Source organism: Aythya fuligula, chromosome 1 (genome assembly GCF_009819795.1).
Source record: "Aythya fuligula isolate bAytFul2 chromosome 1, bAytFul2.pri, whole genome shotgun sequence".
Classification (NCBI taxonomy): Eukaryota; Metazoa; Chordata; class Aves; order Anseriformes; family Anatidae; genus Aythya; species Aythya fuligula.
Window position 1 is genome coordinate 458,199 of NC_045559.1, and position 20,403 is coordinate 478,601.

Genomic DNA, 20,403 nt, shown 5'->3' on the forward strand with positions numbered 1-20,403 from the left:
CTCCTGGTTCCCTGCTCGTGCCGCTGTGTGCATCGCAAGGAGCCCCTGCAGCCCTGCGTGCACAGCTCCTCCTGCAGGGCCGCCCTGGGAGCCAGCGGCTCTACCTCCTCTTGCTCCCTGTCCCCTAAATATAGAGCCTCCCTCTCCACACCTATCTCCGAAGCATTCGTTCCTCTCCATCCATCAGCCTCAGCCCCTGATGCCTCCTTGACGGCTCCATTAAACACACACTCCACAGCAGCTATATTTAGAAGTCATGAAGAGAACGAGCCTTTGGGCTGCGGACAGCCCATAAATCCAGCTCCCTTCACGAAATCACCATTTTTCTATCTGGAATGAGATCGATAGGGATGTTTGCAGATGAGGTACACGTGTCTGTGCATGCGTGGATGGGAGGCAGGAGATGAAGGAAGAGGAGGCACAGTACGGTAGAGAAAGGGGAAGCAGAAGGGACTAAAATGAAGGTGCACGGGGACAGGGGTAGTGGGGCTTTCTGAGGGCCCTTGTGAGCAGAAATGAGAGGCCGGAGGTGAGGGGAAACCTGTCTGGAGCGGGTCTCGTTGTGCTGCAGCAGTGTGTTTGTCCCCCACGGGCACCAAAAGGGACTGCAAATGTCTCCATGCTGAGACCCTCTGCGTACCTCGAGGCAGACAGAGGTGGATGTGCTCACCTCAGCTGTTGTGGTCTGCTCAGCTTGCACTGTTCCAGTACCTCCACAGGGGCCTGCTCACCTTCTCTCTCTCTGCACTACCCCCTTCCCATTTTTATTACATCCATGTCAACTTGTTACTGTGGGTGCCAGCTCACTCTCAGGCATGTTGGCCGTAGGTGTCATCCTGGTGCTTTTGGGGGATCTTAGGTCTCCGCAGCGCTACCCCACTCCCTCTTTGTGGGATACCCATGGCACTGCTGGTGTGCAGGTGGAGCTGGGGCTGCTGCTGGGGGCTGCTCCCTGCTGCGATGCTTCCCTGGCAGCACATCGGACCCAGCCGGGGCTCCTGGTGCCACCTTCGCTCCGCGTGGTTGTACTGCGGTGATAGAGGTCGGGCATCCCCATCTGGAGCTGACAGGTGAGGAGGATTTTGAGCAAGGTGCGAAGCTGCCTCAGGTGACTTCCAAAGGCAGGTGCGGGGCTATCTCCTTCCCAGCCGCCCGGTAGCTGCGCTGCGTTCTGCGCCCCCCAGCCCCTGTCGCTGTGACTAACTGCCCGCTTCTCTGGGACAGCCGCTCCGGGGACCGCGCCGACGGGGCTCGGGGGAAGGTGGCCAGCCCGGAGGACCCGCGGGGCGCCCCCCCGCCGGCCAGGTAACGCCGCCGGGCCCTGCGCACCCCGGGGCCGCCCGCGGACGGGGCTGGGGGGGCCCCGGCGCCGCCGTGGAGCGCGGGCGGCCCCTGCCGGCGGCAGCCCCGAGCCGCGGCCCCCCCGGCACGGCGCGGTGCGGGGTCACGGTCACGGACACCTGGGTTGGAAGAGACCTCCGCGATCACCTCGTGCAACCTCTGACCTGACACTAACAATCCAACACTAAACCACATCACTAAAAAATACGGCACAGAGCGGTACGCATGCTTGTTCCTATCACAGCGCTGCTCCGTCACGTACACAGCGAAGCTTGTGCAAAAATAGGAACTGGAAACGTGTGAGACGAAGCCGGAGCAAACACTTCTGAAAAAGTTTTTGCCACGCCACACTGGCTTGTCGTGCACACCCCGCTTGGGAGGCCACTGAGGCATGCCTGGAGGCGTCTGATGTGGTGGGAAGGAAAGCCGGAACCATGGCGCAGGGCGTTACTTGGCAGTGACGTGATAAGGCTGCTCTTCTGAGAAAAATCTAAAAAAAATAAAAAGAGGACATGAGAAAGAAAAAAATGTAAAAAAAAAAAAAAAATTTTTTTTTTTTTAAAAAAAGCTGTGTTTGGCAAATTAATATCTAAACTTTGGTGAAGGTAGTTGTTCGTTTAACCTTGGCAGTAGTAAGTGTGCTTTGTGCGTGCAATGGAAGTGCATGCTGAGGGCGAGGTTCCTCCTGAGCAGGACATCTGTATCGAAGTACGTGCCTCTTTCGCAGAGAAGCCTCTTAGGGAGAGGAGATGCAAAGCCAAATCTCCAGACACAGCCTCCAGTAGCGGAGGACAGCCCGCGCCTGCTGGGGAGCTGCGAGGGTGCAGAGAAGGCGTGTTGGCTGTGGCACAGCAGCTGCTGATGCATCAGGGGCTGTCACCTGTCCCCACGGCGGGCAGTTGGTGTTGGGACCCCTGTAGCAGCATTTCCATTTACCAGCTTAGGACAGCAGTGATGCTTCCTTCTGATCGCAAGACCAGAGTGAAAGGTTTGAAAGTGCATCCTGTCCTGAGTTTAAAACAAGCTTCCTTAGGTTGACAGCGTTGCAATGACAGTAAAAACTCCTGTCCCTCTACTTTTGTAGTCCCTTCTTGCTGGCTTTTGTCATTTTGAATTCCAAAGTAGATGAAAGCAAACATTTATTTTGTGTTGTTTCCACTTTGGGTGCAAACAGCTCGTTTCCCTACTGAAGAGAAAAGGTGAGGCTCATCTATGTTTTACTCTTCATCTCTTCTCCTTCCCCCTTCATTCCCCTTCTGACTGCCCTACTCAGCATGCTAAAAGACATTCCCTATCTACATCAGATCAGCAGCCTACCTGATGTTGTAGCCAGTAATGCACTGAGCACCACCAAGTGCTTCAAAAGAAAGTAGTGACAAAGCCAAATGGAGTGACCTGATGGTTTGGTGTCCTGCCACCATCCTAGTGTAGCCGTGTATGAGTTGGTTCAATGTGATGTTCTCAGTCTTGTTAGAGCAATGCCTCAATTGCTCCCTGCAGCTTAAGTCTTGCATATTAATTCTGGGTCATGCAAATAAATTCATTTTTGGTAGTGTGATGCAAATTTCTTCTGGGTTAGGAAAATGGTAACTGGGAATGTCCAGCTTAAGTTCTTACACAGTTAAATGAAACACTTAAATTCTCCCTGTCACATTTCAGCCAGTGGCTGCCAGCCACATTACAATGGCTGCAGTGGCATCCATGTCCACTAGCCATGACTCAAGCTGCCTTTCATCAGCACCCAGCAGCCTGGAGGCCCGAGCATCTCTTCTCTGGTTAGCTTTGGAGTTCTCTGGGTGCCTGCCTGTGGGCTCCTGTGTTTGCCCTGAAGTGTCAGGTCAGGCTGGCAGCTTCTCTGGCTTTTTCCACAGTTCTGAGGCAAGCAAGTAGACTGGAATTGTTACACCCGAAAGGGGATATTTGGTCCATGTGTGGCCTGAAGAGCCCAAAGCACTGACTCGGCCAAAGAGCTTCTGGGGCAGTGCTGCTGGTTCAAGCATGAGTGGCAACAGAAGCCTCTCCGGGTTCCTGGCTTTCCTTCCTCGTACCTCCTGTGCACCTGGAGATCTCGGTGACCACCTGATGAGATGAAGGCTAACTGGAGTTGTTACCAATTTGTCTGTGGGAACGGCATCCACATCGCTTGAGATGCGTAAAATTCAAGTGGCCAAACAGAGCAAAGGGACAAAATCTGGCTTGGGACATGGAATTTGTCTTTGCCTTACTGGGGCTGGTTCTCCTCTTTGGCTCTACTTTGGAGTTTGGTGAGATTTGATGCTTCAGTGTGGTATGTTAAAATCTCTGGGTTCAAAAGTCCTAGTGAAGAGATCTTACATTCACTGATGCTGTTTGTGTGCATATGGGACTGTACACGAGTATGCATGGGACTGATCACATTGACACGTCTGCACACAGATTATTGTGTGTTTATTAATTAATGTTTGCATGAAAGCAAGGTTCACTGTATACACGTAGAGAAAACAGAGGTAATGATAAGTGTTATTTTATCTCTCAGCTTTGTGATGTGTCTTTTCTCTTGTAGAAACCAGAGAAGACAGGACAAAGCGTCTCTTCCGACATTATACTGTGGGCTCTTACGACAATTTCACCTCTCACAGGTAAGCATCAGCATCTTTGCTTTGTGATCATAAGGAGATTCATTTCCATGGAAAGAGCATCTCCTTTTTCTGACTAAGCAGTACGTGTCATGTTAATTTTATGGGAAGGAAACTTTCTGGTTGTTTCAGTCAATTCATTTGTAGTCTAAACTGTAAGTCCTAGATGAGGCTTGCTTGAATAAAATATTGAAACTGAGCAGGGCAGTCTGGCTTGTGTCTTAGTTTAGAAATAAGTGTTCTGGAGGTTTTGTGGTGTGCTCCAGGAATTGAAGGAAATGGATTGGATGCAGATGGAGGATTATGGCTCTTATGAAGGGGAAGAGGATGCTGTTGTGCAGGCAGTGACATGCAGAGTGCTGTCACTTGAGCCTGTTGGCAGTACTGAATGTGCTCTCTGGACTACGGGGATGTTCACCCCGGGGTGTTCCAGTATGTGACAATCACAGAGTGTTAGGGGTTGGACGGGACCTTGATCTAGTCCAATTGAGTGTACTCACTTTGACAGGGAGACTGACATTCAGGAAAACGGTCAGGGTTAATACTGAAGTAAGCTTGGAATCTATCATGAAAGTAGGGGTGATGCTGCTCTTTTGTATGTGGTTTGAGCATGTGTGGCTGGTGGACATGTCCGCAGGAGACTGAGCTGTAGGAGTGGCTCTACTTTCTGGATTCAAGAGAGCGCTTTTGACACAGGGTTTGTGTGTGATGTGCTTGAGGGGTAAATGTAGAGTTACTCTGTGGGATGCACTCCCTACTTGCAGTCAGGCTTCATTGCTATTTCAAGCTGTTGGTCATTAAAGTAATTGGATGGGCATTATTGCTTATGAAATAAGCATGAATGACGTGAAAGGAGCAAATTGTGACAATTCATTATGCAAAATTAAGTTATCCTGAAGTCTTTGAGTTTACCAGCAAAGCAGTGAATGTATTCTTTGTTCTGAGCTACTTATCCTAAATCTGTCTCCATGGCTCTCAACACTTTTTTGCTCAAAGTTATGGGTGTAACTTGTTTGGATTTTCAAAAATCCTGTGACATGCTTCTTCAGAGCTGTTTATATTCTTAACTGGTCACGGGACAAAAGAGAAAATGCTGCTATGACTCAGAAAACAGCAAAGAATAAGAATGGAGGGGGAAAAACATTCAATTTCCATCATAGCCAAATGCTACACGGAACTCAGAGAGTCTGTGCTAGGGTCACTGGTTGCACTAGGTCTTGAAAAGGGCAGGAAATAGGTCAAAATTTGCAGATTATTCAAAATTCTTAAGGAAGACAAGGGCAGATGGATGAGATTGCATCAAGCTGGGTCAATAAACAGTGGGATAATAGAATAAGTTTATTTTGCAACGTGAAAGATAGCACACATCCAAAGAAACACTGCAAGGTACTCTTGCCTATTAAAGATTCTTCATGTCTTTGTAATTGCTTAGGAATAAAAGATCTGACATCACTGTGATACCACAGTGAAAACATCTTCTTTAATACCAAGACATTCACAAAAAGACAAACAAGAGTAGGTCAGAAAATACAATTAAAGCTATTGTGTAGGAGGGCAATTGGAGAAGGCTCACCTCTGGATTTCCAGGGGAACCTGCTCTCAAGTCCATGCTGTTGAACCTGCTCGGTTCCTTTCAACATCATTTATGCATGGTGAGCTAACAAAATTAGTCAACACTTCTAAGATTGTTAGGGCTGTAAAAAAAATGGAGTTTAGCTACAGAACAATCACACAGTACTGAATATAGTGACACTGGGTACTGAGCAGCTGAACTCCAATGCAGAAAATAAAAGGTAATGCATATAAGCAAAAAAGCAGTAGTAGTATTCTGTGTTCAGTGGAGGTGTTGGACTGACTTCTCCTGCTCAGGAACAAGATTTGGGGATTACTTCAATTCCAGGCCAAACCTGGAAAAGAAAATTTAGTTTTTGGAGTTGTTAAGAAAGGAAAACAGAACAAAATGGAAAACATGAATATTAGTGTCTGTATAACTCTGCACTATGCAGGTATCCTGAAACCAGCATCCAGTTTTGATCTTTCAGATGTAAAAAGTAGTTGTCGAAAAGCTGGCAGGGAAAACTAACAGGTGCTCAAAATTGTGAAATGTCTTCCATAAGGGTGAGACTGAATAGACTGAAACACTCATGGTTGGAAGATGTTGGTGAAGGAGAAGGGTCTTGGTGAAAGTTCATAAATAAGTGATATGGAAAAGGTGAACCAGAGGTAGTTGATCTCCGTCTTTTCAGTGCAAGAACATGAGGTACTGAATGAATTAAGTACATGGAATGCTAAAAGTGAAAAAAAGGAGGAGGTTCTTCATGTAACATACAATTAATCCGTGCAACTCCTTGCTAAGTGACATTCAGAGTTCTAAAAATTGACACAGGTTCAGAAAGCAGCGGGACAAATCAGAGGAAGAAAAATCCATTGCAGGCTTCTGAATACGAAGAGATCGGCTCTGACTCAGGAATTCTGTTAGTCATGCAGCAGCAGAGGTTAGGGACACGTAGTACAGAAGCACTGCTCTACAGTTACTCTGTTGTAATTTCCTCACCATGTTCCTATGGTTAGCTGGTGCTAGGAAGTCAGGAGGATTCCTGGCCTGCCCCTTGATGGCTGTTGTGAGCTGGGGGTAAAGCAGGCTTTTCTCTGAAGCCCAAGGTGAAGTTCCCCAGAGAGCAGATTTCAAGGCATGGCTGCCTTCTTGATGTCCTGTGTGGCTGCTGAAATGGCTTTGTGGGCAGGCACCTGGCCAACAGTAGTCCTGTTCCTTGGCTCTGAACTCTTCACTCTGATAATAGAGGAAGCCTGGGCATCTGACCTGATTGTCTCAAGAGCAGACTCTTCAGAGATCTGTGTGACAGAATTCCATGGGATGCCATCCTGGGGGGAGGAGAGGTCCAAGAGAGCTCACTGATGCTCCAGGATCACCTCCTCCGAGCTCAGGAATGGTCCATCAGGAGAAATAGGAAAATAGATGGGTCAACAGGAGGCCTATGTGGATGAACAAGGAGATCCTCACTGAACTCAGACAGAAGAAGGATGTGTCCAAGGGGAAGAAGCAGGGAGAAGTGACATGGGGGGATCTGGCTGATGATGTTGCAAGGTCAGTCTCGATTATCTTTGAAAGGCTGCGTTAATGGGGAGAGATTCCTGATGACTGGTGAAAAGCAAATGTCAGCCCTGTCTTCAGGAAGGGCGAGGAGGAAGGTGTGGGGAACTCTGTGCTGTCCTCATAGGAGAGGAGCTCCAGCCGTCTGATCATCCTCATGGTAATGAAGGTGACTGAGGGTAGTCAGCCTGGATTTGTGAAGGGGAAATCCTGCTTTACCAAGCTGATGACTTTCTGCAATGAGGTGACTGTCTTATTGGATGTAGGAAGAGCAGAGGATGTTGTTTATCTTGACTTGAGCAGGCTTTTGATACTTTCTTCCATAACATCCTCAAAGATGCACTGTCAAAGTGTATTTCCATAACTAGATAGCAAGGTGGATTGAAAACTGCCTGAATGACTGAGTCCAGAGGGTTGTGGTCAGTGGTACAAAGTCCAGCTGGAAGCCAGTCACTACTGAAATATCCCAGAGGTTGATACTGGGGTCAGTAGTGTTCAACATCATAAATACAGTGGATGATGGGGCAGAGTGCACCCTCAGCACCTTTGCAGATGATGCCAAACTGGAAGGAGTGGCTGGTATACCAGAGGGTCATGCTGCCATCCAGAGGGACATGGACAGGTGGAGAGATGGGCTGACAAGAACCTAATGCAGTTCGGCCAAGGGAAATGCAAAGTCCTGCATCCGGAGAAAAACAACCCCAGGCACCAGGATATGCTGGGGGCCACCGAGCTGGAAAGCAGCTCCGCAGAGAAGGTCCTGGGCATCCTGGTGGGCACTGAGCTAAACAGGAGCCAGCAGTTCCCTGCGTGAAGTAAACCAAAAGCTGTACTTAGAGAAGGGTGCTCACCTTGTAGTCTGTGGGCTGTAGCTTGCAGCAGAGTGACCTCCTCTGGCTCTGGCCTGTTCCTGTTTTCCTTCTGACCTGAGGGAAATCTGCAGAAATGTTTGTATGAAGGGGCAGTGCAGTGGAGGGAAGGTACTGGGAAGGACAGCAGACTGGAATGGTCTTGCACGAGAGAATAAGTAGCTGTCCCATCTGTCTTATAACTCGGCATCCAGGGACCCTCATGAAATGAGGGCAAAATGGGGACAAAATGGTGGCAGTTTTTGTCATGGTGGCAGTTTTGCCCATAGTGGTCCTGTTACTCCAGAATCAACTGGGGTGGAGGGGAGTAAGTCAGGTAATTGCATATTTGTGTCTTTAACTGCACACCTTAGACAAGATAATGCATCTTTCCATCTTAAAGTTCCCTGGGACTGCGTGTCAGGGGATACAAAGCCTCTCTGGACCTGTCCCCAGTTATATATGGCTTCTTGCAGATGATAGTCCCACTGGTCTTGGCACTCCCAGGCAGTCAGTGCATGCAAAGTACAGGTATGCTGGACTGCTTTGCCAAAGTGTGACCTGGGTGTGCTGGGATCACAGTAACAATGCTAAGCCTGGATGTGGAAACTTGGGGTTTTGACAGATTTTGGTTGTTTAAACTGAAACAGATTGGATGATTTTAGCTGTTGTCCAATAACATAGTGCATAGTCATGCAACGTAAAAGCATGAAGATGGCCCCTCTGGAGCATGGCAAAGACCCTTCAGGCCAATATTGTGTGTTGCCCCGTGGCCAGTGGCAGTGCTTGGTGCAGCAATGAGTACAGAATAAGCACATTTCAGTAGCTCCCCAAAATATTATTCCTGCCTGCAGCAGTTTACTGTTCAGAATCTCCCTGTGCCAGAGGCAATGTCCTTGTATTTAATAGCCTTTAATGGATCGTTATTCCATCAATTTGCCTCGTGACATGTAACTCGAGTGCTTTCACTCTCTCTCCTGAAATGGAGAAAGGGACGGGATTGCCTTTGGTGGAGACGGTGAGACAGAGGTGGTGCTGAGCAGTGCGGTGCATGTGTCTGCTGCTCCTGCTGTGTCAAAATACTTGCAGCATGCTGATAGGAAATCAGAAAGAAGTTTGGTAAAGCGTATAAGCTTTGTTCACTGAAAGCAGAAACAAAACATACCCTCACCATTCAGTTAGGGAAAACCAACTCAGGGTAAGACAGGTAACTGCAGCTGCTGCCTGTCCTGAGGCTGCGTGTTGGCTTTGCTGATGCCTGTGCAGCGCCCACGACCCTGTCTGAAGGCCTGGAGGCAGCTGATGTGAAAAACACCATTCAGCCATCCTGACAGCAAAAAACACCCCGGGACAGGAGCAGCACCTTTCCATTTCCATGGAGCCACATCAGCTCTCTTCCCTGGAGTCCACCGTGTGGCTGGCGCTGGCCGCTGGCGTTACAGCGTGGCACCAAGCACGGGGAGCAGAGCCTTCAGCGGGGCACATCTCAGCGGCGTTTCGGGATCGAAATGGAGTTTGGACTCGAGAGGAGGCAGAATGGCATGTGTGGTATGGGGATTCACATGCTGGTTTTAGGATTGCCTTAATAAATAGGATAAATGGATTCTTTTTTTCCTGTTCTTCACAGCTCCATTCCCCTGTGCTGCTCAGGTCAAGGAGATAGAAGAGGGTGGATGGGGAGGTGTTTTTAGTTTGCTTTTATTTCTCCCTGGTCTGGTCTGCTATCAGAGGCAATACATTATATTAATCTCCTTATGCTGTCTGTTTTGCCTGTGGCGGTAATTGGTGAGTGTCTCCCTGTCCTTATCTCAGCTCATGAGCCCTTTTAAATGGTATTTTCTCCCCCTGTTCCTTTGAGGAGAGGGAGTGAGAGAGCGGTACATTGTAACTTAGCTGCCCATCGGTGTGAAATCACCACAATTAAACACTTGAACCAATAGATCCCTTCAGAGCAGAGATCAAGAAGTAACTAAGATGCTGTAAGATCTGTGCAGCAGACATTAACATGATTTGCAGGCAAGTGCTTATTCCGTCAACTCTGACTTCACTGGAGGTCTCAGACGTGGGAGAAGATTAACATAATGACAATGTTTGAGGAACAACTTAAAAGTACTTGAGAAAATTACACACAAGTGACTTTAGTTTTCAGAAAAAGCTTTTGAAATGGCTGAAGGTTTGAATGGATATCCTGTGAAATAGAGCAGGGAACAGCATTCACGTGCTGAATAGCAGATTTGGGAGGGGTGTGTAATTTACTCTTTTTTGCTTAATAAGGTGAAAAGAAAGCTACAAATACATGGAGGGATATATTTGAGAACATGAGAAGATAGTAGGCTATGTACTGAAAAAATGTCTTTCCTTTTGTGGAATCAGCCTCTAGGGAAGCAGTATTTCAGTTTTAAACCTCACTAGCACATTGCCAGTAACAAATCATAGATAGGAGGTCTGCTTTGGAACAGGGTGAGAGATTGTTCTGGGGCAGGCTCCCCTCCTCTCACTTGATAACCATTCTGAAGCATAACAGCAGCTACAGAAGGAAGAAGGCAGGAGGCTGCTCCACAGCTGGGGTGCACTCAAGGTCCCTGGGGGCAGCAAGAGCGTTCCCCAGACCTCTGGGGATGAGGAGTGTGAGATAGAGCTCAGCAAATATAATCTGGTCTGAAAGAGGAATAGGGTGAACAGGCAGCAAAGTTTGAGCTTGTGTTTATCAGAAGGAGGCAGTCGCAAGGGGAATTGAGTTCCCTGATGAACTGTGTTAAAGAAAGAGATTAAAGTGATTTGAAATTAACTCTGCAAAATTAAGAGCCCACATTCTACATGGCACAGCTGGGAAGAAAAAGAATCGGGAGCAACAGACAATTTAGGATTATTTTTTTATTCAATCATGGGGATTACCTGACCAGGGAGAGTGATTACAGCGCTCAGTATTCACAAGCCATCTGGACGGGTCTCCCTTAAAAGAGAGGAAAAACATGAAGGAGTCACTAAGCAGAGATTTTTGTGCCTCAAAACGCTGTGACTGGCCAAAAATGTTGATGTGTGGAGTTACAGAATCATTTAGGTTGGAAGGGGTGTCTGGATACCTCTAGAACAACATGCTGCTTGGAGCAGGGCCAGCTTTGCATGTCTCCAGGGCTGGCGGCCCCACAGCCTCCCAGGGCCTGTGATCTGGGTCTGTTTCTGGCACGAGAACAGTTGTGCCCTCTCACTGTTCTGGTCTGTGCATGAAGCCTCATTTCCATCCCCGCGTGCCTCCAAGAGCCTCGCTCTCTTCTCTGCAGCCTCTGTGAGGCAGCTGTGTTGGCAGCGAGGTGTCCCCTTTGTCAGCTCTCCTCTAGGCTGAAGAAGCCCAGCTTTCTCTGCGTCTCCTTGTACACCATATGCTGTAGCCCCCAAATATTCTGGTGGATAGAGTGAGCAAATCGGTACTGCAAGTGATTGGTAAAATAACCTAGAAATCTTTGGGACTGCACCAATAACTGGCTATTTCTCCTTTCACCAACATGTAAGAGAATAGCAGCAGCGTTTTCCTGGTACAGAGTCAGTTTGGTGACTTACTTTCTTTTTCTCTAGGTCCTACTCAGGAACCGTACCCCTTGGAGGTGGTAGTTGTAGCTTTTACTCCTCCCCCGCCGATACTAGCGTTTCTGCTTGTGTCCCTCACCAGAATTGGCCATCTCCGTGCCCCACCTCTGTGTGGCCGTGTCCCGAGGCTGTTCTGCCTCTGGGGAGCCAGTGCGGTGCCGGTGGTCGCGATGTGCAGGCCGCAAGCTGCTGGCCATTCTTACAGATCAGACCGAGTAAAATGCTCTGAATTTCCTCGAGTTGTTTCATGGCCATGTGGGGCTCTGAGACAACTCTTTTTATTCCTTTCTGTGCTGCAGTTTATTTGCTGGTTGCTTCTCTCTCGTCAGTCCCTGGCGTGCTGTTTGTGTGAGATTGTTGCTGAAGTGTGCTGAGCATTACACAGGTGGAGCCTTCCTGATGCTCCTGCAAGTTCTCATCTAGGAGGCAAGCAGCAGGCAGGGAACTGGAAATTGCATCAGCTTTCTCTGTCGTTCTGACTAGTTTGGGCTAATCAGCAAGCATTCTCTGAAAGAAGATGTGTTACAGGCAGGGCTCAACAAGGAGCCTGAAAGAGGCCTAGGCAATGGCTTTACAGAGCGGGTCATCAAAAATATCCCCACAAAAGCAGCTTATGCTTAGCAACTACAAGGGAGAATGAATTTTTGACAAATTTATTGTGCAACTTCAGCTGCTGACCAGTTCACTTTAGCTGGTCTGGAAGGGTGCCTGCTTTTGGTATATTACAGGAAACAAGGTTTATAGCGGTGAGCACATCTAGTTCGAAAAAAGTAATCGGGGCTAGTGCAACGTTCATTTCTATAGCAACAGAAGTGTAGAGGGAGAAAATTAAATCTCTTATTGAAAAGGCTCCTATATAATCCGCTTGTCAAATTAGCATACCTTCAAAATAGTCTTTGAAGATCTTTTGGGGAACAGTGACTTGTGGGACCACTTAACCTCTTTTACAGAAAGTTTCAATTGAATGGTAGAGTGAACTCCCACAAACCTCTTGCTTTTCCCCAAGCAGTCCTTCTGCTTGGAGTCATGTACTAGACTGCTCAGCTTTTTCTGAAATTAAGAATTTAGAATTTTAGAATTGGTGGGTAATGCGAGGTTTTGTGGCCAGTTTTTTACAAGAAACAGAACCAGATAGTGCTGCAATGAATTGGTTAAAGCAGAGTACAGCCAGCCAATGTGAGCTGGTAAAAAAGGTTCCCAAGCTGTGAACAACTACAGTTTCCAGAGATACTTTTTAATAATAAAAGGAGCATTGGAAAGGAGACCTGTCTACTAAACCATAATCATTTGCTTTCTCTGAAAAAAAAAAAAAAAAAAAAAAAGGAAGAAAGAAAAGAAAATCAGGAAAGCTAGTTAGCAGTTTGGAAATTAGGCTGGGGGAAAACATGCAAACAACCTGTCTGCAAAGTAACCCTCTAGATGCACAAGAGTTAGGAGGGGTTCCTTGGGCTTTTCCTTTCTTTTTGTAGTTAAGCAAATAATGCTGTGCCTGTTGTTGCTGCAGTGAATACTGCTGTAGGTGAAATGCTGGAAAGAAGGGTTTATGGCAGGGTAGAGGGAAGGGAAACACTCACCACCCTCAGCATTTGTCACGAGGCTTGTTCAGAGGAGTCCTGTTTTCCACGGGGTATTTGTGGTACGTTTTGGTTAGGCAATACCAGGAACACAACCAGAGCTTGAACGAGGCAATGACTGGTTGGTCTGTCTGAGACTAAAGTCTTTCTGGCTCCTGGGGTCCTTGGGGTTGAAAGTCGTTGAAGTGTATACCTGCTTGGTGATGGATTCCTCTAACAGCATTTTACTCCAAGCAGTTTTGGAGTCTATGTGGTTCTCATCGCTGGGTAGACTCATCATCTGGGCAGCAGCTAATAACAGAAAGAAATAGAAAGTCTACTAAAATCCTGTTATACTTCTATGTAAATCCATAGTTTGACAATCTCTTGAAAAACACTTGCAGTTGTCGTTTACCCATGTGAATCAGAGGAATTAGAAAAGGTTCAAAAGCAAGCAAAAGGGTGGCCCAAAGCATGGAACATTTTTGAGGAAGGATTCAATAGCCTGGAACTCTTCAGCCTGGGGAAGAGGTACCTGAGAAAGATTTGACAGAGTTTTGTAGAATTATGAGTAGGCAAGAAGAAGGTGAATTTGGAACAATAGTTATTTCTTAGTACAAAGGAATGAGGTGGCACTCAGTGGAATTATCAAGCAGCAAGATTAAAATAAAACAAAGTACTTTGTCACACTGCAGGTGCTTATATTGTAGAATTTATTCCTTTTGCATGTTGTGGAGACCAAAAATATAAATGCATTCAAAAAGTGCATACAAAATTACTGGAGAGTAAGTTTGTGACCAAGAAACATTGTGACCTGGTCAGGGGCTGGAGAGGAGGAATTTAGTTCCTAGCTTTCAGAAGCAGGGAGGGTATTCCTAGAGTTGATCACTTATGCGATTTCTTAAGGTCTTGCCTTCATTGTTTGTTGCTGGCCATTATTCGTTAAAGGACACTGGTGTTGATGAACCAACCCCTAGTCTCCTGCAGTACCTTGTCCTTGTATTCTGGTTTACAAAAGGCCATTAAGTGGAAGGAATCAGTCTCTCTCTGTACTTTAGCATGGTGTGCATTTTAACACTCAAGACTAATTAAAAAAATAATCACAGGTTCAAAAAAAAAGGTATGTTCTTGTTCCTTCATGCTAGGTGGAAGAATAAAATAAGTTACAACGCGCTGGAGCTTTTTCATTTCTTCTCAGCCACCTTCAGAAATGAAGGACTTGGCTCTTTGAACATTTTACAGCTATCATGCTCAGTTGTTTTTCTTCCATGGTGCAGTTCTTTGTTTGGTCTTTGAACTTTGTTTTCGTATCAACTATTTGGTGTCTTTGACCAAAGCATAAATGTTTTCTGTAACACTGCGCTTTGTTTAATGGTTTTCTGCCATCTGCTGAACAGGGAGAGGAGAGGCTTTTGTCATATGACTAGAGAGGAGAAATTCATCTCATGTACCTTCAGACAGTCAGGACCTGTCTGCCTGACCTTATCATCAATGTTCCCTTTATAGTATGAAGTAGCAAAAGGGAACTTGCAGGGTGCACTTAATTTCCGTCTAAAACATCTAAAATAAGTAAGATGAATCAAAAGGAACCCCAGGGGTACTAGACACATGGAGATGTGTACACCATTGTGCTGGTTGGAGGAGTTACCTTTCTTCATAGTACCTTATATTGTGCAGTGTTCGGGGATGTCTAATGAAAATAGCAGTGATAACACACCGATGTTTTAGTTGTTGCAGAGCACTGCTTACACTAAGTCAAGGACTTCTCATCTTCTAATACTGCCCTGCTAACGAGGAGCCTGGGGGTGCACAAGAAGCTGGGAGGGGGCAGACCCAGGACAGCTGACCCCAGCTGGCCAAAGGGACATCCCGTGCCATGTGGCGTCACACTGAACAGTAATCGGGGAGCTGGCGGGGGCTGCCGGTGCTGGGTCGGACTGCCTGGGCATCAGTCAGCAGGTGGTGAGCGGTTGCATTTTACATTGCTTGGTTTTGTTTTGCTTTGCTTTTTTCTTCCTTTTTTTTTTTTCTTCTTTTTTTTTTTCTTCATTTTTTTTTTCTTTTCTTACTTATTAAGCTGTCTTTATCTCGACCCATGAGTTTTCCAACTTCTGTCCCACTAATTCTCTTGTGGGGGGTGGGGAAGGTGAGCAAGAGTGGCTGTGTGGTGTTTAGCTGCCCACAGGGTTTAAACCACAACCACCATCACTGTCATAACTTAGGCAAGATGCATCCAGCTGGCAACAAAAAGCTCTTCATTTAACTACCCGGTTGTTGATGCAGAAAAATAAGGTATTCCTGAGCAAAATTTATCTGATATCAAATACATTCCCTAAGACAACATGACTCATCCTTTACAATCAGTACGTCTTCTCTGTTTTGTACCAAGATTTGTTGCTGCTGTGGTGCCTTCCCCTGTGTTGTGCCTGAGTAACTGTAAATGTCTTCGGCATCGTTGCTGTTGTTTATTGACTCGGACACCTGAAGGAGCAGAAGAGAAACCCACAGCACCACTGTTGACTTTTGCTTCCCAGAATGTTTAAGCACTGGGACAAGCATCATCCTCCCCCTTTTCTGGACAAGAATACTTGCTTGATGAGGAACAGAAGACATCGTAAATGCCCTCAGTGAGTCACTGCAAATACTGCAAACTTGTAGGCAGGATAGGAATTCAGAATAATCATGGCAATAGAAACGCTTCTTTGAAAATGCTTAGATGCAATTCAGTAAGGAGAAATGCAAATCACTACACTTGCGGAAAAGTAATCAACTGTGCAAATGTGGAATGGAGAACAGTTGGTTATGCAGCAATTCTGCAGAGCAGATTTGGAAGTTACAGCAATCCTAAACTGAGTGTCAGTGAGCAATATCAAAATGTAAAAACCCAAAGATACTGGGATATTCAAACAGAACTCCAGCAAACATTTGAAATAAATATTCTCCCTAGCTTAGCTTAGCACTGGTAAAGTATAAACTGGGGTGCTGTACTGAGTGAGAGTGCATGGTAACAGTCTTCAAATACATAATTTTAACTGCAGAGGTGGGAATAAACTCTGCACGGTACCTTTTTGAGTAGGACAAGAAGTCATCAGCAGTAATCACAGCAAACAAAATTAAGCTAGCCAGTAGGAGAAAACTAATCATAAGGGTAGCATAGCATTAGAAAAGATTGTCTAGATAGTTATTTAAAGGTCTCTCGTTTGGTAAATAAAGAACACTTTAGACAAGCATCTGTTACGAGTGTTTTGGTATAATTGATTCTGCACTGGGGCAAGCCTTCTTAAAATCACTTGTAAACTAGGGCTTCTCTAATTTTTTATTATCATTGCTGTGCTAAATGTCTCCAGATCTTCATCAAGTATTCCTGAGTGTTAGGGCTTCAGATTGCATGTGTTGCTGCCAGCTACAGTAGCTATTCTTTTAAGTGTCATGAGGAAAGGGAAACAAAAGTCTTCCTTCAACATGATCAATTGTAAATTATTTCTGCGTATTTCCAGAAAGCAATTAGAAACAGGTATTACAGAGGATGGCCATATTTCTCTGAGCTACATCATTACCTAAGAAGTAGGATTATGAAAGATAGTGCAGATTCTTAACAATATCTTCTTAGTGAATTTTGGTGGATTTTTCTTTTGATTAGAGGCTGGTGGCTCTTGTTCTTCCAGAGAGAAGATAATCAGATCATTATAAACAAATGAATTTTTTTAAAAATAGTGTCAAATGTTCTTTCCTCTAGCACTTCATCAACTCACAGTAGTTCAATTAAATAGACAAAAATTACCCCAAAATGTTTTCTGTTTTGATAAAATATGAGTGAGAAGGGGCAATTACATTTAATTTGACTTCCTGTGTATAACAGCCCATTAAATTTTACCTAGGTACTGTGTTTGATTACAAAGACTTTTGGTAGACTAAAACATTAGCATATTCACAAGAACAAACTGTTGTTTGCCTCAAACACCCTCCTACTGTTAGGGAATTTAGCAGATACAGGTTTTTGGCATATGACTAGCATCATATGATGCAAAGGAAGTGAAAACTCCTGGATTTTTTTAACAGTCTAATTTGGTAGATTATTTCCTCCCCTCTTAAATACCGTAATTGTTCGACTCAGAGCATTCAGGCATCCTTGTACAACCTCAGAGAGCTGCTTTGTCCCATCCATTGTCGTTTATTCTGTTTCAACTAGTTTTTGTTTCAGCTTTCCCTGAAGTAGCATGCACAAGTGAAGGGACTGGAAAGAGAAGTTGAGGGTGTGCAATCATTACAGACGTAAAGATCAGAAGGAATCAGCTTCCAAACAACCTAGTCCTCTCCCATACATAATTTGGAGAAGCTAAGCGAAAATGTAATTTCTGAGTTGTCAATGAAGAGCCCCAAGCAAGACTCCACCACTTTCTTGACACGGCGTTCGATGTTTAATTGCCCACTGTAGTGGGAATTGACTTTATTCCAAGGCTGAATTTCAAGGCTTCTGAGTCATATCTTGAAATCTGGTCTTTTTTCCCTGCATTGCTTGAAAATTCTAAACTACTGAAAGTATTTCTCTTTCATTATGTTTGGTATAGTGATCTACATGCCCCTTGACCTCTTTGATAGGAGTAAATCAAGATGAATTTCATATTGTAAGACTTTTTTTCCAACTCCTAATACTGTTTTTTCATTGCCTTGTGGTCTCAAATGTTTTCACATCATTCTTGAAGACACTGGCAGGACTATTGCAGTAAAGTCTTACTCATGTTTCCAGAGGAGAATACTCATTCTCTTTCTATTGCATAATTTTTATAAGTCCAGAGATTGCCTTTCTTCACTTGATTGCAGTGAGAGTTAATGCCGCAGCAGTATTCTCTTTTTTTCAGTTGTTGCTTTTCAATAATGTTGTTTATCCTGAAATAGAGCCTGTACTTTTGACACTTTGAATTTACCTGTATTTCAAACCTTTCTTGTCCTGATTGTTCAATGGCACAATCCTGATAATCTGATAATCAGTTCTCTGCTATGGCAGCATTATCTGTATCCTCTTCAAACACACAGGTCTTGTGTTTCTAAATCAGGGTTTTACAATGTTATTCACAAACTGGGTATGGCTTATTATAAGAGTCTGTCCAGTCTCTAAAATTGTGTGAGATGTCTTTTGATATCTGTGGTCAGCCCTAGGATTTCTGCCACACGTGTGACTCTGCAGAAGAGTATAACTCAGCTGTAAAGGTGCAGATGTTGTACAGCTCTGGTATAGACCACTGACTGCAGTACGGATTAGGACTGGTCCTCGTGGGACTAAATGGAGTTAGTTGTCCCTGCTAGTGTCTGCGTGCTTTTGACTGTATTTTTTTTGACCTGTAGATGAGTGAATTTCTAATATACTAATGCAGCCTACTAGAAAGTTGCACCGTACAGAGATAATTCATGTGGTGGTATCAAGCCACAGTAAGTGGTCTCCTATTGTTGCTGTCATCAATTATATTGGAATCTTGACAAGATGCTGGCATGATCTACCTCTTGGTAACAACACCAAAAGCTTTTCTTATTCCATCTTCCAGATAAAGCATTTTGTTAATTTACTTAGGATTGGTGTCAGGCCGATAGTTTATAGTTCTTGTGTCATCCCTGGCACTCCTTCCAGGCTCTGGAATTTCCCAAGTTTCCAGAATTTCTTAAATACTGACATTTGTTACTGAGATAGCTCCTTAGCTGATTTCCCTAAAGCTCTTCAGTGTATTCCGGCTCTGGATGTGAAAATGCTTCACTTTAACAGGTAGTACTTCATGCACTCCATAGAGTTGACAAATTTTCCATTCCACCTATGTCATTCCAGTGGCCACCTTTGTTCCAAGTTCACCACAGTACTTAGTGGACATTTCTGTCTTTCCTATGTTTCTATTCACATTTCATCACCCACCACATCTAACTTGAAGGCCATCTCTTTTTACAGCTGGCATGTGCTATAGATTGGAAGTGAACAAAGTAATGTTTGCACCACATAACCCATGCAGATTCACCTCATAAGAGAGCTTTGTGAGATTAAATTATTTCAGCAGGAGTCATTTTGACTTACCAGCCAAATCAGGATCCGCAGCATCCCTTGCACTCAGTTAAGTAGGAGCTATTTCTAGTACAGGTCCGTTTGCTTGTTTGTTTTAAATGGTCTTTTGGCAAATGTTTGCCAAAATTTTCTTTATGCCAGTAGTGTCCTGAAGATCTAAGTGCAGCCTGTGTTCTTGGTTTATGGTGTTGTTTTCTATTCGATTGCATTCCTGGAGTTCAGCTGACTGTAACTCTTCCACCAGAGGAACTCGTGACTAGTGCTGAATTTACAGAGAAGGATAATTCAGATTTTGATATATCTGTTAGAAAACATGCATTGTAAGAAGAACTAAAAAAAGTGATGCAAATCATCCAGGCAGAACTAAAATGCCATGCTCTCTGCTTTGCTGCTGGCTTGCTGTGCAAGCTCAGCCTGGTTGTGACACGGGGCCAGGGAGTGGCCGATAATGACTGGCTTCTGCACCCAGCAGACACGGGCTGGGGTCTGCTGGCCCAGCACAGCCTCATGGGCAGTAACACTTGACAGCGCGAGTAATTTATTTTTAAACAGCTAAAGAACATGGTGGAGTCCCCTTTGTGAGATAATCCCTCTGTGCTGAGCATCAGAGCTGGGCCTGCATGGTGAAAATCTGTGGCTTCTTCCCAGGAGGCTGACCTCCGTGGGGGCAGTCTGATGGAAGTCGCCAGCCCTGAGGCTGGGGTCAGTGAGCGGCAGAGAAGCATGTCCTTGCTGCAAGGCCTGGGGCTGGGCCCTGGGGTGCGGGACCAGGACGCGTTGGGTGTCAGAAGTCCGTGGTGGCCCTGCCGGGAGCCAGTCACAGTCCTCTGTGCCGTGGGTGGCTGTTTTGGTGTAGCTTGCATGGGCCAGGTGTGCCTGGGGGCAGCAGTGGGGCAGCCGTGCCAGGGTGCTGAGTGGCAAGCTGCTGCCGCTGTGTGTGCTGAGTGGCCATGGCCAGAGCTCCACTGCTGTCTCCTGAGCACAGGAGTACCAAGAGCAGAGCCCTCAGTCTCCTGCCCAAAGGCAGCCACCCCCAGCCCCACACCACTCTGCGTGTCGCTCCCTGCCGAGCCACCGGTGAGGCCCGGTGAGAACTGCCCTGGCTGGGCCGCCAGGCCTGGTTGTGTGGGCTTGGTGCCGGCAGAGCAGAGCCAGCAGCTGCTGGGCAGGCCAGAGCTGGGCACAGCCACGTCCCAGCCCCAGGCCTGCCGCAGCCTCCTTGGTCCTGGACTGCCTGGTGGTGGTGGAGACTGGGGCAGGCAGGGGACTCCTGCCCGAGTCTGTAACTGGCTCAGGGCGTAGGTAC

At 46.0% G+C, this 20,403-nt stretch overlaps 1 protein-coding gene across 1 annotated transcript in view; it reads left to right on the plus strand.

Moving 5' to 3' along the window:
- Nucleotides 1-20,403, plus strand: part of SHANK3 (SH3 and multiple ankyrin repeat domains 3) — a 346,038-nt gene that overhangs the window by 225,028 nt on the left and 100,607 nt on the right. The window contains exon 15 of the mRNA XM_032196507.1: nucleotides 3,884-3,959. Within this exon, the coding sequence (XP_032052398.1) occupies nucleotides 3,884-3,959 (76 nt within the window). The remainder of the gene's footprint in view (nucleotides 1-3,883; nucleotides 3,960-20,403) is intronic.